Source organism: Lithobates pipiens, unplaced genomic scaffold (genome assembly GCF_037356315.1).
Source record: "Lithobates pipiens isolate NorthernLeopardFrog02 unplaced genomic scaffold, aLitPip1_a1.2 Scaffold_8, whole genome shotgun sequence".
In the NCBI taxonomy this organism is placed as follows: domain Eukaryota; kingdom Metazoa; phylum Chordata; class Amphibia; order Anura; family Ranidae; genus Lithobates; species Lithobates pipiens.
In genome coordinates, this window is record NW_027507903.1 from 80,330,256 (window position 1) to 80,344,773 (window position 14,518).

Below are 14,518 nucleotides of genomic sequence, written 5' to 3' on the forward strand. Positions count from 1 at the left end.
GTGCTAAGGTTCACCATCACTGGCCTACTATCTGCAGAGCCTAAAACTTCTCTGATCATTAGAAATGGTCCCCCAAAATTGGCTGGAAACCAACACTTCCAGAGTTGTTGATCACCTGGCTCCTCCTGCTGACCTCCACATCACTTCTATCTCTCTGCATTCCTCTTGGTGAGACCCTCTGCATTCTGTTGGTGGTGGTTTTGATGAATGGAGAATGTAAATTCACCCCTAAAGACAAGTTAGATTCAGAGCTACTGGAACAAGTAATCCAGGAAACCACTGCTTGTCTGCTCACAGTACACTCCCACAGATTGATCAAAATAGAGAGATATCTATAGCTCTAGCTCAATCAATACCTTTTTTTGTTATATTTATTTTGAGGTTTCTGAATTATATTGGGTAGCTCAGGCTGCGAGAAGGGAAATAATCAACTATAAGTACACTTTAAATGTTCTTTCTATATCATTTTTTTTTCCTGTCTGATGCCTATAAGCTGTAATATATAGGCTATAGGCTGACATTCATCTGTTAATCTAATACTAAAATATTACTAATGCAGTATCAGTATTGCATGTGAGATACTATGAAATCTATATGTATGATCATTATGGACAGACTAATATTTTTGCAGACAGGTTTCCCTAACAATTGAAAAATCATAAAATATTTATGACATGGGTACAGAATTTCGTTCATATTTGAAACATTAATGCCCAACTCTAGGCTCCCCCTGGCCCCCCTGCTGTGTGTTTGTGTGGCGTGTGTTTTCAGATCTCTTCCCAATATTGAGCAGTCTTCATTGGTGCAGAGAGTTGCACTGATGACACCAGGGCCCTTCTCTGCATTATTACACTGCAAGGACAGGGCTCAGGGGTGGTCTATGATGCCCTTCACTCACAGTATTTCCTCAGTCTTCCAGGTTGAATGACACTGGGTGTCATTTAAAGTGATTAAGGCAAATATTTTTTGTAATAAAAAAAATAAATAAAATAAAGAGGTTATACCTACCGTGCAGGTCCCCCTAGTGTCCCCTGCCAGTACTGTCCACTCCTTCTTTTCTGTGGTTCCCCCTTAGCAAGCCACGTGTTGAGGGGACACCCATGTTGATGTGCCCCCGAACCAGGCTGTGTGTGTCCACATGGCTCCTACTGCTCTTAGTCTTCTGTGAGACCAGAAAGAGGGCAGTGGTGCTGCTGGCAGACCAGAGTTGGATCATGAGAGGTAAGTGTTTAGGGATTGGAGAAGGGCTCAAGTAGTAGGGAGTTTTTTTATCTTAATGCATAACATGCATTAAAGCAGAACTTTACCCTTAACAATTTGATAAAAAAATAATGTTCTTTAGCAAGGAACATACATTTGACATTAATAATTATGCTACCAAAATTAGCGTGTACTGTATATTATCTCCAGCATTGCTCCTATTTCTTCTTGCTTGAGGCTGCCATTTTGCTGAAGCCCAGAGCCCCTGAGCAGCAGTAAATCATAAAGCGGAACTAAACCATTGATTTAACGGTTTCAGTAAACCGTTACATTCCTGGAATGCTGGGATTGCTTGTGAGGACACAAGCTTCATTTGCTTGTGTCCTCAACCAAACTGTCAAACCAATAAATGGCTGGTGTTATAACTGATTACATGTAGAACCATGGCAGTTGCAGATCAAACAGAAGCAGCTTCCTTGGCTGTAAAGGATAGGAGGGTTTAATTCCGCTGTCAGCAAATTGGCCTCTACAAATTCTGCACCCTGCCTAAAACAAATAGAGAGAAACTGAGCATGTGCGAGCAGAGTGGGACACGGGATTACTGGATTTTACACCATATAGACACTTATTTTTAATGTTTTACGTAGCTATACCTGGAAAATGGGCCAGCCTAAAGTCATCTAGCAGGACTTAATTTGCTGACTAAAGTACCATTTTAAGGCAATGAAAACTTGCTCCAGAAACACTTTTACCCAGAAGACTGCAGACATCTTGCGGCAAAAATAAATTAATGTGGAGGAACAGCACTGGAGAGAAGGTGAGTATTGCAGACGATGCTGCTTTTTTTTTTTTTTTTTTTTTTTTTAAACACTGGCTAGAATCCCAAAGAAAGAAAACATTCCCGCAGCTGAGCTTTAATTTGCAGAATCAAAAAGTTAAAATTAAATTACATTTAAAAATACATTTTAAAATTAGAATTTTATTTTGATGGTTCAAAGTTCTAAATTGTGATTACCTCCGTTCTAGTACATGAGTTAGTATTATGCTTTCCGGATCCCTAATTAAACCCACCCTCTGCTTTTCTTTCTAGTGGACATTTGTTCAGTGGAATTTTCTGAAATTTAATGTTCTACAAAATATGGGGTCATTCTATGGGTCTCATCCATGGCACTGGTACATCAGTCAAGGATTTCCAGTCATCATTGGCACACACCTACCATTCTTTTTACATGGTGTTGTGGTGGCACCAAGACGATACGTAGTCCTGTTGGTAGCTATAGCTTGGACTTTGCTAATATACAGGTAAGCAAAACACTGTGGGATATAATTATAAAGCCATGGATGTGACATTTACCAAAAATTCATCCCAAGTAAATTGAATGATTCACCTGCAGTGAATGTTTGGAGAATGTGACATTTGCTGCATTATACAGTTGTGTTCAAAATAATAGTCCAATATCACTAACCAAATCAATGACTCTTTTTGGTATAAATTTATATTTCTGCATGGCATATAATTTACTAGTAGGTGTAGTAAAGTAATAGAAAACCAACAGACCCAAGAGTCATGACATGCATGCTGCTGATTCTGTGTAATTAACCGATTGCCAACCAGCCGCCACAGCAGGTTGGCTTGGCTGTGCGAATTGCCGTCATTGTATGTCGGGCGCACACCCACAGATCGCCATGTACATGCCCGGTGTACAATTGCACGCATAAGGCGTAAATTGACCAAAAATGCAGATTCCTCCCACTGACATCAACGATGGGATACTATTTCTTCTATTGACACAAACAATGGGGACCCTATTCCTTCCACTAATACCAATGATGGGGTGCTAGTCCTTCACCTACTAGGCACAGGGACTATGTACATTTTTTAAATACAACTGACCACCAACTTTAAGCCCTTGTACACACGGTTGGACATTCCGACAGAAAATGTCCGATCGGACCGTGTTGTCGGATAATCCGACCGTGTGTGGGCTCCATCTGACTTTTTCCGCCACAATGTCCGACCCAACAAAGTTTGAGAGATGGATATAAAAATTTTCCGACAACATGATCCGATCAGACTTTGTCCGATCGTTTGTAGAGAATTCCGTTCGGACAAAGTGCCACGCATGCTCAGATCAAATTCCTAGACCAAAGCTATTGGCTACTTACCTGAACGTAGTCCCGTCGTAACGAAATAACGTCATCACGTTACGAACGATCGGATTTTCCGACAACTTTGTCCAACCGTGTGTATGCAACACCAGTTTTGGACAAAATTAGTCGGACAAAATCCAACGGATTTTGTTGTGGGAATGTCTGACCGTGTGTACAAGGGCTAAGACATTGTCTATTTTCACTGACACTGGGGCATTTTCTATTCCCACTGGCCAAAGTCCAGCCCCCATAAAGTCTGAAGGACAGTAAACTGGCCCCTTGTTTACAAAGTTTGGAGTCCCGTGCTATAGAGTTTCACTTGAGTGACAGCTGCATCTGCTGACATCATATTCAAGTTGGCCCCTCAAGAAAGAAATATCCAAACTGGACCAATGTAAGTATGCAATAAGATAATACCTGGAGTTCAGCTTTAAATGCCCACTTCAGGAAGAGTCGATTCCCTGGCACAGCCAAAAGGGGAAAACTACAGACTCTTCCTGGAGTGGTCTATTTCCTTAGCAAGTTCAAAGGTGTAAATAAAGTCATTTATGGAAAGGAAAAATTTTGCAAGTAAGCATTTAAAGCTGAACTCCAGGTATGATCTATGTTGCATACTTTGGTCCAGTTTGGACCTACCGTATGTAAGTGAGCATATTTCATACTCGAGGGGAAGCTAACAATCACTGTAGTAATCTATGCTACTACAGCGATTAGTTATTGGGTTTTGTGTCAAGCGTCTACCCCTTTGCACTCAGACAACAGGCACTGCTGCCATTTACAAGACCTTTTTGTGTTTAAAAAAATAAATAAAAAATTCAATGAATACAAGGCATTCTCTGATTGGTTGGGGTGGAGATCCTGACATTACCATCTCTATCCACCTCATCCAAAGCTGCTTGTCACAGGACTTGGAAGATCACAACCATCGCTGCAGTAGCATGGTCCACTTGCACCAATGTAAGTATACATATTACACACCAGAATGGCCCTGGGGAAGCTGACAATTTATGTAATAGTCAACGCTGCTACAGTGATGGTCATGATCATCTGGGTCCTGTGACTAGCTGCTTTGGACAAGGTGGAGATCCTGACTTCCCCCATCCTTCGTCGCCACATCCAATCGGAGAACGTCTTGTATTTATTGTATTAAAAAAATACACAGCCTTCTGTAAATGGCAGCAGGGCCAAGCGAATGACCCTCTGTGGTCAGTGGGCAAACCGCTCACCACAGGGTCTTGGAAGATTGCAGCTATCGCTGGAGAAGCATGGATTACTACAGAGATTGTCCACTCCCCCTGGTGGTGTGAAATATGCATCATTATATTGCTCCAAGCTGGATCAGTGTAAGTATGCCATAAAGATCACACCTGAATTTGAGCTTTGAGACTCACTTTATGTGTGCTTTTATGTGCAATTCTGTAAGTTGGTCACTGGGCCTTGTTAAAAAACAAAACAAAAAACAAAAAAAAGTTTTGCCCAAGGTATCCAGATGTTTTGTTCTATATATATTCTAAGCTAATATTTCATTCTTGTAATTGTAAATAAGGTTATATATAAATTGGTGAATTTAGTGTGGATAATAAAGATATACTGTACATGTACAAGGATTTCTAAACTACATGAAATCTAAATGTGGAATACAATATTACATAATCCATACTGTCCATACTACAAAGAAATTACCTGGCTAAGCTGTTTAGGGTCTCCTTGTTCTATTGGTTTGCAATGACTTATCGATATGACTTGTAGATATTACTTTTTTTATTATTGCATTATTGACAATGTTTCTCCTCCTTTTTATTTATTTTTTAAAGCTTTTTAAGCCATAAAGAATTTCGATTTATCTATCCTGTGTTGCCGCTCTGCATGATCTTCTGTGGTAAGATGATTCAATACACTTTTATTTACTACTTGTTAAAGTGGTTGTAAAGTCAGCCCTCCTAATACTTACCTGAGCCCCATCTCAATCCAGCGATGTCCATGAGTCCCTCAGCCATCCGGGACTCTCCTCCTGATTGGCTGGGGCACAGCAACGGTGCCATTGGCTCCCTCTTCTGTCATTCAAACTCAGACAATCGGGAAACAGAGGGGGCGGGGCTGAACCGCAGCTCTGTGTCTGAATGGATAAGCGGAGCTGCAGCTCGGCTGGGGTGCCCCCTCATAGCAAGCTGCTTGCTGTGGGGACACTCGACAGGAGGGAGGGGTCAGGAGCTCCAGGGACCCTAGAAGAGGAGGACCTGGACTGCTCTGTGCAAAACCACTGATGGCATTATCTCTGCCTAGGAAAAGGCTTTGCGTGAAGCTTTTTTTTTTTTTTTTTTTTTTTTTTTTTTTTCTTTTTATGTACACTTGTAAAATTCATGAAAGTTTCACTTTAAGGAGTCTATTTATTATAGGTACTTGCATAGCGCTGACCATTTACGCTTTACTTTATACTGTATATTGTACATTTACATCATCCCTGCCCTCAATGGAGGCTTAGAATCTAAGGTTCCTAAGTGCAGGTTTTGGGAAAGGTTCCTGTGTTACTTGGCTCTATGGAATATGGGAACCACATCCAAAGTTTAATCGCAACCGCGTGAACAGAGCATTACTCGCATATACAATTTGTGCCAATTTAGACAGGAGCCAAATAACCAACCAGCATGTCTTTGGCGTGTGGGAGGAAACCCACGCAGGCACAGGGAGAACATGTAAACTTCAGGCAGGTAGTGCTGTAGTTAGGATTCAAACCAATGACCCTAGTGCTGCTATGTGGAAGTGCTAACCACTTAGCCACCATTGTATCCACCACTATTCTCAACACACTGGGAGTAAACCCAACTTTTATAGCTGAACACGTGTCTTGAGTACAGTGGGAAGAAGCAATTAGGTAATATATTGTATGTATCTTGTAGTTATGACATGGACATTTGCATTAACCTAAACAAATGTGACGAATGTGGTTATAATCTAAATTGATCAGGGGAGTAAAATCTTTATTTGACAAATGCATCAATTAAAGTAAGTGACAGGGTATTTATAGGTTAGTTTTCTTAACGGATCCAACATTAACAACGTTTTACGAAATCAACCAAATAGCACATCATTAAGGTAATGTGGTGACGCTAATTGTGATAGTTGGGACTTTGTCCCAATAAACATTCCAAGTGAAGTTTACCTTATGATTGTGCTAGCGAAATAAAACCGGATACCACTGAGTTGTAGGTGGGGGAATCATCTGGTATTGATCCGGACTCTGAGTGTATGGCGTTGGATTGTTACATAGAAAAAATTGCTTTAAGGGCTTAAAGGATAGTGATATTTATTTGTGAATGTAGTTTTGGCGAGTGAGCATGAAAAAAATAATGGTACATTCGCATTTGATCACGCGGGGGGGGGGGGAGAGGAGATTAGAGTATGTTGGGATGAGGAGAGTATGTTGGGATGAGGTAACTGTGGAGTTATGAGGACTAAGAGGGGGGCTTAGAGTAGGTGATTGGGAAGGGGGGGATTTAGCTTAATTGATTTTTATTATATATACATATTATTATTTTTTTATTTTTATTTTTTTAAATAGGTTTCTCCTTTTCTCATTTTAAATGTTGGAAGAAGACAGCTGTTGGTGTTTTGGTGGTGTCAAACCTCCTTCCTGCCCTTTACACTGGCTTAGTTCATCAAAGAGGAGCTCTTGATGTAATGTCGACTATTCAACAGCTGTGTAAAAAAGAGAATTCCTCCCTCCTGGTTCTAATGCCCTGTCACTCCATTCCTTACTACAGGTGAGCACACTTTACAATTAAAAGAATTGGTAATAACTGTACTTGAAGAAGAAACACACTTTTCAGTCTTAGGCCCCTTTCACACGGGACGGATCAAAATGGTACAAAAGACAAGACACCGCTTGGGACAAGTCCTTTATTAAAAAATAAAAAAATGTAAATGTCCCACGAAGTCCATTCATCTTCTTCGCGTCGTTTTTTTTTTTATTTTATTTTTTTTTTTTTCTGTCCGTCAGTGGAGCGAGAGAAGAAGATGAATGGACTTCGTGGGACATTTTTATTTTTTAATAAATTACTAGTCCCAAGCTGTGTCATGTCTTTTGTACCATTTTGACCCTTTTTTTGTGAAATGGCAGGGGTACGTTTTGTACCCCGTTACCATTTCACACAGGGGGGCGGGATCTGGGGGTTCCCTTGTTAAAGGGGGCTTCCAGATTCTGATAAGCGCCCTGCCCACAGACCCCCACAACCACTGGGCAAGGGTTGTGGGGATGAGGCCCTTGTCCCCATCAACATAGGGACAAGGTGATTTGGGGAGCTACCCCAAAGCACCCTCTCTATGTTAAGGGCATGTGGCCTGGTACAGTTCAGGAGGGGGGCGCTCTCTCGTCCCCCCCTCTTTTCCTGCGGCTTGCCAGGTTGCGTGCTTGGATAAGGGTCTGGTATGGAATTTGGGGGGACCCCCACGCATTTATTTTTTTTTGGTTTGGGGTTCCCCTTCATATTCATACCAGACCCAAAGGGCCTGGTAATGGACTGGGGGGATCCCATGCCGTTTTTTTCAATTACTTTTATTTGTATTACCGGGACCGACAATTCATTATAGCTGCGTGTACTTTTAAATTACTTTTTTTCCTTTTAGAAATGTAATTTTGTGCAGGGACTGTTCTAAAATGCACCACTATACAAGCATACTATAGACTCCTCCCCTCCCCCCCCCCCCCCCCGGAATGAAATTTAAAGGAATATTTCACTTTTATTGTTTCACTTTAAGCATTATTAAAATCGCTGCTCCTGAAAAAACAACCGTTTTAAAAAAAAAAATTTTTTTGCATTGATCCATGTCCCCTGGGGAAGGACCCAGGTCCCCAAACACTTTTTATGACAATAACTTGCATATAAGCCTTTAACATGAACACTTTCGATTTTTCATGTTAATGTCCCATAGACTTTAACGGTGTTCCGTCGGTTTTCGAATTTGCCCCGAAAGCCGCATATTGTTTGGTGTTCGGCAGAACAACCAAAGTTCGGCCCAAACATAGGAACCGTTCGCCCATCCCTACTTGATACATATTCAGAGCCGCCCCTACCCTGGTCTTTTTCCTAGCTTTGCCAGAACTTGCTTCTGGTCTCCATGGTGGCAGCCCTGACAGACTCGCCTATCTTCTCCCCCATATTTGGCACCGGACTATTATGGACTACATATTGTCATTTTGAGATATCTAAACATTGCGCCTTTTTACTTGTCAAATATTCACATGGTGGAAAGGATTTCCTTTAGCTGGAAGAAGACACTTTCGGACTCTTTTTGCATTGGACTTTATTCACACAGATTTATTATTATCGTTTTTGAATATTGTGGAAGCTTTACACATGATGAATGCTGTGTTAGCATATGCTTTACGTTTGTACTAATCTATATTTGGAGGCGCTGCATTATTTTTCTTTGTTAGATGCATAACATTATTGGCATATGAGTTCAGGCAATTCTCTCAGGATAGGCAAGGAGAAACGCCTCTCTTCTAAATTCTCCTGCAAATAATCATATGATCGGGTATGCAAAAAAAATGACTTCACTAGCCTAAAGTAGTTGTAAACCCTTACATATACCCAGTGAATTGACTGGCCTCAGGTGATACACATGTATAAGTTGTATCTCTTTATCTGCAGTCTTCTCTTCATCCGTTCAAAGTCCACTATTTATAAAGCTTGTCTGAGGAGTCAGAAAGAAGGGAGCAGAGAGCTGAACTTGCACACTGCCGTGCTCAGTGATGAGAGCTCTGTGAGCTGATTGGAGGGAAGGGACAAACCCCCCCTTTGACAGCCTCAGCTCTGTTCCTGTGTGCTGTGCAATCAGCTGGAGCTCCCTTGTTTTTTTCTCTTGGTGTCAGGAAAAACTTGTCAGAATTGATTCATGCTGATAGCAGAAGAACAAGGCAGCAGACAGAAATGACACTCAGTGATCTTAATGATCAGTACTTACTGAGCCCTATTTAGTTATTTGTGAATAGGTGTCAGTGCTCATTTAGTAAATTCACTGAAAACTGGCTTTGGTTCCTCGCTTTGACTTCCGTTTATTTGGGCACTCCATGTGTCGCACTCCTGAACATTTCCCTAAAGCAGGATTAAACTCCACAATTTCTTTATTTTTTTTTAATGGACTCCCAGGAGCTTTTAGCCATAATGTACTAGTATGCACTACATATTAGCACAGTATGGCAGACTTTACCTGTCAGTCCCCTCCTACGCTGTGCTGTCAGCACCCCCGCTGGTCACATGCACTTCCATCTTCTTCCAGTTTTCCAGTTTCGGACTGTTCAAGAATTTGATTGGCTGGGCCATAATGCCATGACCTCAGTGCAGGCACATAGGAGTCCCATCATCGTGGCACAGAGCCGTGTCATAAATGTACTCTGAGCTTTGCATGTGTGGCTCATTGTACATTAACGCAGAGAGAAGCACTTATGACCGATAGAAGAGGTCCGGTTTAATGCCACTTTAAAAGAATATCTTTTAATCTATCCTCCAATATTCATCAAAAGAAGGGCAGACATCTTCAGCTGATTTTTCTCATTGAAGATATGTATGTAAAATTTATTCTCACGTTTAGGTGTAAGTGTGCGGCTTTTTTTTTTTTTTTTTCTTCAAGTCATGTTCACTGCCCTCTAAAGATGAATTTTCTTGAGTGTCCCCCGGATATTGGAGACCCTGAGACGTATGTGGATGAAGCTGAGCTCTTTTATATGAGCCCCATAGCCTGGCTTAATGCAGAATTTCATGATGCCACCAGACTACCGACACATCTGGTAATGTTCAGTGCTCTAGAAAAGGTGAGGATAAGCATGATATATTGGTATAATGTATTAGTCTTCCCAGCATCTGGATTATCACACGGTATCTCTCCCTTGTGCTTAATTTGCTGCTTTTCTAAACCTCTCTGTATCCCCAATGCCAATAATGTTTCGTTGGAATTCCTTATTCATTGTCAACAATGTATTGGTTAATTGAAACCAATGAATACCCCTTGTCATGCTTTTTGATATGTTGGCAATAAAAATTTTGAACAGAAAAGGTGAGGATAGTAAAGTCGCTTGACTGATCTGGAGTGAAATGATTGGCTGTAATAGTAATCAAATGTAGCTTTGTGCAAGTGTTAAAGTGCAGTTCAGCTTTTAGTGTAGTTATACTTGTCGGACTTAAAGAGGATTTCCACATTTGCAGTCTATTTAACCGCTTCCAGACCGCTCACTACATATACTGTGGCAGGGCGGCCCGGCTGTGCAAAATATGCGTACCTGTACGTGATTTTGTGCATGTGGATTAGGGGGCCCCTCCGCTGTGATTGGACACAGCAGGAGCCAATCAGCAGGGGTGCCAATCAGCGGAATACATATCAGCAGAATACATATTGGTCTAAATTGATTAAAAAATTAGATATATAGATTATATATATATATATATATATAAAATAAAATAAAAATCTTTTTTTAATTGAGAATGTTTTATAGCAGAACGAAAAAAAAATTTTTGTTTTATATTCAAAATTGTCGGTCTTTTTTTGTTTTATAGCGCAAAAAATAAAAAACGCAAAGGCAATCAAATACCACCAAAAAGCTCTATTTGTGGGGGGAAAAAAATAAATTTTTGTTTTTGTACATCGTCGCAGGCCCGTACAATTGTCAGTTAAACTACGCAGTGCCGTATCGGAAAAAATTGCCTGGTCAGGAAGTGGGTAAAACCTTCCGGAGCTGACGTGGTTAAAGAAAACCCCACTATGTTTCTTACAATCTCACACGGCATACCTACAAAATATTGCCTACCTATAAATGTTTCTTAGGAGAAGATGTGTCATTGGGTATTGCAAGCATTTCTCAGCATGTTCAGCGTGATCTGTCCCAATAGAAAGGCTTAAGGTGGCCATAGTGTGTATATTTGTTTTTTTTTCTCTTGATTGAAGAAAAAAACTAAAAAAAAAACTAGTTCCTCCTCCATCTATGTAGATAGAGGAATCTTGCCTGCTGAGACATCGTATTCTAAGGGCTCTATCACACGGGACGGATCAGTGATGATCAGCCCCGTGGACATCCGCTTGCTCAGCGGGGATTGCTCTGTCGATCCCCGCTGAGCAGGAAGATGACAGGTCTGTCCCTGCGCAGGGACAGACCTGTCAGACCGCCACTCTCCCCTATGGGAGAGCGGATGACGACGGACCGCAGAGTCCGTCGTCGCCCAATCCGATCACGGATGGAAAAGTAGGTTCTTCCTCCGTCATACTTTTTCGGGTCGGATGTCAGCGGACATTTCACCGATGACATCCGACGCTCCATAGACCTCTATGGAGCATCCATTCAGGTCCGCCTAAAAAAAACTGACAGGCGGACCTGAACGGATCGGTCATGTGAAAGAGGCCTAACAGCAGGGGACTCTGCTGTTAGAATGCACTGATCAGCGGTTGCAGCCAATGGCTGCAACCGCTGATCCAGAAATGTTTTGCAACATTGAAAATAAGTCGATCATCTGATCGACTTGTCTCAAAACTGCAAACAAAGATAGCCATACATGGATCAGAATTCAGCAGGTCACTGCTTAACCAGCTGAATTTTTGATCCGTGTATGGCCAGCTTTAAGGACAGGATGAGCTCCATCTCATTATACAATGAAGAAGCCCAGCTCCTAAAATATTTAACCCTTTGTTAAAGAGTTGCCAAAACCCACAACAGTAAAATCAGTCTGGATATGCATACTTGTAATACTCACTCTGGAACCTAGGGGGTTAAGCCTCCGCATTGTGTTAAAAGGCTGTTTGATTCGCCCATTCTTGTCCTCAATCCATCTGGTGATAGTCTTGGAGTCACTCTGCACATGCTCAGTTTGGTGTGTATTGCTAGAAAGTGTTGCTTTTCTGAACAGTACATGTTCTGTATATTGTGGCAGACCAGATATAGTGAATACAGGGTCCTGGGTTTAATAACACTTTAAGACCGTGTTCATAGCTAGATCTACTTATGAGAGATCTGCCTGTGCAGTACAGACAGATTTAATTATGGTAAACACCACTTCCTAGCCCCCCTCAAACAAAGAGATCTAGTGAAATATTTCTTTGCTGTAGTTTCCAGAGATGAGGATCTAAAACACATGTAACAGATATAAAGTAGGGGTTATCCTAATTTGGCTGCAACAGTAGAAATACATTAAATACCCCTGCCCAACCCCCTTTCAAGTCTTATATTCAAAGCCTAAGTGCAGTTAAAATCAAGAAAAGAAAAATCAGCACAGGGGAAATAATTTAGTAGAATGTGTCCCCTATATTGCTTCCTCTGCTGTTAATAATTCTCCACTGTAGCTATACTACAGCTTCTATGAGTGGAAAGTGATCTATGACTAGAGGAGCAGTGAGAGCTCTGCCCCCTACATTCATAGAAGTTGTACGTAGGCTACTATGAATGGCAAAGCTGGGTAGAAAGGGCAGACCTAGTCGGGCTTTCTTGATGAGAGCCTGTAACAGCCATTTAGCTATATTAACCCCCATTGCAGCAGAGAAATCAACACAAGGGATACTAATTTATGTCCCTTGTGCTGACTTTGTTTTTTTGGTTTCACTTAGGTTTTCCTTTGTCCCAATTCCACTGAGATCTTTGAGGTCTGCTCAACACCACACAACCACTTCCGAAACCAGCAACCACACATATACTATGGCAGGGCGGCCGGGCTGCGTGAACCAACGTACTTTTACATCGGTCGGTGCATTAGATACAGCAGGCACGTGGGAGCTCGCCTGCAGGTCCGGCGGACTGTACGTCTGCCAGCCACCCGCGATCACGGTGAAGAGAGGCAGAATGGGGATCTGCCTAGGTAAACAAGGTGGATCCCAGTCATGACGGGAGGAGAGAGAGAGAGAGAGATATCAGCTGTTCCTAGTAATCAGGAACAACTATCTCTCTCTGTACTCCCAGTCTGTCCCCCTGACAGTTAAAAAGCACCTCCCAAGGGAACACTTACCTTCACCACTAGTGTTAACCCCATTTCCTGCCAGTGCCATTTATACAGTGATCAGTAAATTTTTATAGCACTGATCACTGTATTGGTGCCACTGGTCACCAAATAGTGTCACTTGGGGTCAGCTTTGTCTGCCACAATCCTGCAAAAAAAAAAAAAAAAAAAGCGCTGATCCCCCGCTATTACTAGTAAAATAAATAAATAAGTCCCTAAATCTTTTCCCAATAACTTTTGCACAAACCATTCAATATACGCTTATTGGTTTTACCAAAAATATGTAGCAGAATACATATTGGCCTAAACTGATGAATACATTTTGTTTTTTTGGATATGCATTATAGCAGAAAGTAAAAGGTGTTTTTTTTTTTTTTTTTTTTTTTAAATTGTCAGTCTTTTTTTGTTTATAGCACAAAAAATAACCACAGAGGTGATCAAATACCACCAAAAGAAAGCTCTATTTGTGGGGGATAAAAAGGAAACAATTATTAGTATTAGTTTACAGCATTGCGCGACCATGCAATCGTCAGTTAAAGTGACGCAGTGCCGTATCGCAAAATATGGCCTGGTCATTAAGGGGGTAAAGAGTGCTGCAACCATAAGGTGGAGGTGGACCCAACAGTGAAAAATTTGATGTAAAGACTATGCAGAGCCGAAAAGGCTGCACAGTGGGGCATCGTAGCCCAATAGGTGTATTTGCATTAAAAGTGCACTTTTAGCTTCTTCATCACCTAAAATATACAAATAAATGTGGGGAATTTTTTTTTTTTTTTTACCCTAATGTAGAGAATGCAGTAGCCACCCTGGCGGTATGGTTGTCAGATTTTTTTCGTCTCAAAGCAGTACAATTATTTTGCATAGAGATTTGGCGTTTTATATTGTATGCCTGTAATTCTTAGCAATAATACACTTAAATCTGTCCAAACATGTCTAGTAGTATGATAAATTTTGAAACGCAATCATAAATTATAATAGAATAAATAATTATAAAAGATAATAATAATAAAATACATTTCCTCACAATCGCTCAATTCTGCAAGTGTTCTAATTTATTAATCGATGTTTTCTAGCTGGTCTAAAACCACTTTTGACGTAAAGGAACACTTTTTGGTTGCCATGGACGATCTCAAGTTTTCAGGCAGAAAGAACAGTATATGTAATATAAAACTACATGCAGGGCACTGGACAAAGCA

At 41.1% G+C, this 14,518-nt stretch overlaps 1 protein-coding gene across 1 annotated transcript in view; it reads left to right on the plus strand.

Moving 5' to 3' along the window:
* PIGB (phosphatidylinositol glycan anchor biosynthesis class B) overlaps positions 1 to 14,518 on the plus strand; it is a 54,315-nt gene that overhangs the window by 38,133 nt on the left and 1,664 nt on the right. Inside the window, exons 8-11 of the mRNA XM_077468387.1 lie at positions 2,291 to 2,502; positions 5,166 to 5,230; positions 6,911 to 7,112; positions 9,982 to 10,162. Coding sequence (XP_077324513.1) covers positions 2,291 to 2,502; positions 5,166 to 5,230; positions 6,911 to 7,112; positions 9,982 to 10,162 — 660 coding nt within the window. The remainder of the gene's footprint in view (positions 1 to 2,290; positions 2,503 to 5,165; positions 5,231 to 6,910; positions 7,113 to 9,981; positions 10,163 to 14,518) is intronic.